The sequence below is a fragment of the Drosophila arizonae genome, chromosome 4 (assembly GCF_054131065.1).
Source record: "Drosophila arizonae isolate 15081-1271.41 chromosome 4, UAZ_ARI_1.0, whole genome shotgun sequence".
Lineage (NCBI taxonomy): Eukaryota > Metazoa > Arthropoda > Insecta > Diptera > Drosophilidae > Drosophila > Drosophila arizonae.
Window position 1 is genome coordinate 12438068 of NC_142924.1, and position 3921 is coordinate 12441988.

The 3921-nt window shown below is 48.5% G+C and overlaps 1 protein-coding gene across 1 annotated transcript; it reads left to right on the forward strand.

Moving 5' to 3' along the window:
- Positions 1–1883: 1883 nt before the first annotated feature.
- LOC108612928 (uncharacterized) lies at positions 1884–3232 on the forward strand. The gene has a single exon (XM_018006014.2). The coding sequence runs from the start codon at positions 1929–1931 to the stop codon at positions 2625–2627; it is 699 nt and encodes a 232-aa protein (XP_017861503.1). The 5' UTR covers positions 1884–1928; the 3' UTR covers positions 2628–3232.
- The last annotated feature ends 689 nt before the right edge of the window (positions 3233–3921 follow it).

Sequence of the window (3921 nt, forward strand, 5' to 3'; positions counted from 1 at the left end):
TTTGTAATGATATATTGACAGGCACACAAATATATAGTATGTATGGACAAAATTACTTTTCAGTTTGCATTGCGGCAATTGTTGTCCGCTTGGAGCAGCAACAGCAGCAGCAGCAGCAGCAGCAAATGAAGTTTAATTATTAAGCAATGATTCAGTTGCATTACTCATGCTCGAGCTTAATTACATGTGAGCGAATGACAGGACTTAAGTGAATTTCAGCCTTAAATCAATGCCAGTTCAAACACACACATACTCGCACACCCACACAGCCACACCTCGACACCCACACACACACACCCACACACTTTGCTGCGGGCTAACAAACTTGCAACCCTTTTAGCGGGTAAACAGCCCAAACGTCTCGCTCAACCGCTCAACCGCTCACCCGCTCGTCCCGCCCGACCGCACGCGCTCGTCTCCCGCGCCTCAACTTAAATTGCGGCCATTTGGCCACTCAACGTTTAATGAGCAACAAATGTAATTTATTTATGGCGTCCACTGTTGAGGCCTTTGCCTCAGCTTCAGTTCGCAAAATGCTTCAAGTTTTCAGCACAATTACCATACGCACACACACACACACACATGCGCAGGGGCGTGCACACATGGGTCAGATAGAGCGAGATAGATAGTGCGAGAAATGCTGTGTAAATCGCTGGCCACTTTTAGCTGGCAGTTTTCTCAAAGGCATCCCACAGGCCATCTCACTCGCACTCGCTCACCCTCTCTCTCTCTCGCTCACTCTCTGCAAAGTGTTGATATTTATGGATCATTTGCATATGTGTGCCAATGCAGAAGGGACAGGCGGGCAGGCGGGCAGGCGGGCGGGGCAGGCAGGCGGGCAGTTTTCTTTCCTGCCACGCTTGGCCAGCAGCAACAATGGGGCAAAAAATGTTAACTGGCGAGACACTAAAGCATTTGCTGCCACTTCCGCAGCAGCAAGAGGAGCAGCAGCAGGAGCAGCAGTAGGCGAGAATGTTGGATCTATGGAGCTGCTTTTGAAAGTTGTCCAGTTGCGGTAAACATAAATTCTCGTTGACACGTTAATATTGTTCCCTTTTGGTTTTGTTGTTGTGCTTGGGTGTGTGTCTGTGTGTGTGTGTGTGTGGCACAGTCCAGGCGCACATTACAGCTGCTGCTGCTGCTACTGCTGCTGCTGCAGTCAGCTACTGCTATTTTGCTGAAAATGTCCAACAAAAGCTTAAAAACATTTAAAAGGGATTTATAGACATTTGGGGAATATGCCAGACAGCTGGACAGCCAGACAGCACACACACACACACACACACAGAGATACAGCGAGATGCTGGCCAAGTACTATACAAGCCAGCCACAAAAGTCATTAAGCCACACAGAGAGTGAGTGCGAGCGAGTGAGCGAGAGAGAGAGAGAGAGAGAGTGGGGTGCGAGTGAGAGATGTGGCCGAAAACAATAACAATTTTCGAGCTCAAATCTAATTCATGATTTCATTACCAAGGGGCGCGCCCATTTGGCCAACTTCTTAGAGTCGAGCAGAGAAAATCATTTCCTGTTTAGCACTCAATGCTGGCCAACCCGCAGCCCCGCCACCCAGCTCCTCCCTCTTTCTCAGTTCCGCCCACTTTGCGCCCTCTCTCTCTCTCTCTCTCTCTTTCTATCTCTCTTTCGCTCCCACCAGCTCTAGGCCCGTAATTGTCTTTGGGCCTTTTTTTACGGCCCAGTGATAACAACTGAAAGTGTCACTATCGACAAAATGAAAAGCCATTAAAGAAAATTACCCGAGTTGACATTGAGTTTTCCAGGCATTAAATGGCACAGTTGAGCACGCCCATGAAGCCCTCAATGTCCTGCTAATCACATGCCCAGTGTGTCGCCCTCAAATTGAATTGCTTTCCGGTTGCTCTCATCACACAAGGCTCAGATTTTCCAGTCATTTGCTGTGAGTCGTGAGCATGAATCAGGTGTGGCTCTTCTTCAAGCTGCTGGAGATTCTTGCGGGCAGCGCCTGCACCTACGTACACCGCATGGGCACGCTCCAGGAGGAGCCGATCAGCCACAACATTTTCTTCTGCGGCACCTTCGTGGGCTTCGTGCTGCTGCAGGCGATTACCTGCGCTCGCCTGATGATGGGATTGCGCACGCTGCTGCGCCCGCTGCTCTTCATCAGCGCCCTGGGCTTCTGCATGCACGTCTTGTGCGCCCTGGTGTCCATGAGATTCGCCGAGAAAGACTTTCACCTGCAGTTCATGAGCGACGTGGGCGAGAACTCCCACAATTACTTCAGGGAGTGCCGACTGCAGAGCATCATCTCCATGGTGACCGCCGGCATCTATCTGATTGAGGGCGTGCTGGTGCTGGATATCATCGTGAAGATACCGCAGGCGGATCAGTTCCGGATGGAGGTGGTCACCGAGCCACCGCCGCACGACGACGACTGGCAGAAGCTGAACAACGACGAGCGCGACACCTGGGCCAGAATATCAGCCGACGTGTTCCTGCTGGGCAAGGACTTCGACTACTGGCTGCGCGTCAAGTCCAAGTGGTTCCGCCAGCTGGCCGGCAATCAGCAGATAATTGTGGTGCCCGATGTGCGCTCGCACTCTGAAACTTCCGAGACTGCACTCAGCATAATTAGTATGACTGACATGTGAGGACACGACTCAACACGATCTATCCGAAACAAGAGATCTATCACGACTGAAGACGATCAAGCATCATCAGGGGTTTTTATACCAGTCAAGTTGACTCACTCATACAAGACTATGCACGACTAGACACGACTCTCGATGACCTAACACGACTTGGCACGACTACAAGCAGCTCAAGATGAGCTGTCATACAATACAAAGGCAGGCAGCTTCTCAAGAGCATCAGAGGAGACGGCATCTACACGACTGACTAAGTCGTGCTCACGACTCACGACCCACGACTCTGCACACTCTGCACGCCTAACACCAGCTTGCATATCAACGAATCGAAACTGACTCAATGTGTACTCAGTAACTTCTACACGACTTGACACGAACTTAACACGAATCATCGACGACACGACTGAGAGCACGATTCGACATGTCTAGGTAGGATTTGACACGACTCAATATATAGAAAAACGTAAACGAACTTCTTGAGCCACACCAATCTCTCTCCCTCTCTCTCTCTGTCTCTTTCCCTCCCTTTCTCTCTCTCTCTCTCTTTTGCTTCAAATTTAAAGTTCTTCTCTAGCTCATAAATACAATGTCTGCAGTTTTTATTTGAATTTATGCCTTAAGTTTCAGCTCGAGCTCGCATAGATTGCAATGAGTTAGGCTGGCGCACTCATACGACATTTATATTTATGGTACATGTGTCTGGCTGGCGGTCGTCGAGCCCCCTCGCCTTGCTTCAGCCTTTGCTGTCACATATCCATTTCATGCATTTGACTGCCCGAATTGTCAACTTGACATGAAATTAGAAAAGCGCAAAGCATTTAAACATGCTCCAATATGCAAATGAAAATGCTCAAAGAAATATTTGTATACACACACACACACACACACACACAGTTATACATACGTATATAATACATATTTATGCCAAATATATATCCGTATATATGTATGTATGTATATATAAATTTTTGCATGAATTTTATATTGTGTATGTCTGCGTTTTAAGGCCACAAACTGCTGTGATGACTGCATAAAATATTAAAAAATCTAATTTCCAAGTTTTCTTGCTTTTCCCAAGCTGACACGCCCCCTTAAAAAAATGTAATGCCAAGCAGCTCGTCAGCCCGTCAGTCCGCCCGTTCGCCCGTTCGCCCGCTTTTCTTGTAATTTGTATAAGCTTTTTAAGACCGCCAAATGCAAAAATCGCTGGCTGAATGTCGCTTCTGTTCCATCTGTTCCTCTCCATTCTCCTCCCACTCCGTCCTCCCGTTTGTCCCTCTCTGTTTACCCGTCGGAC

Excerpts from the sequence above, each read along its gene's own strand:
- LOC108612928 (XM_018006014.2), top strand. The coding sequence starts at position 1,929 with ATGAATCAGGTGTGGCTCTTCTTCAAGCTGCTGGAGATTCTTGCGGGC.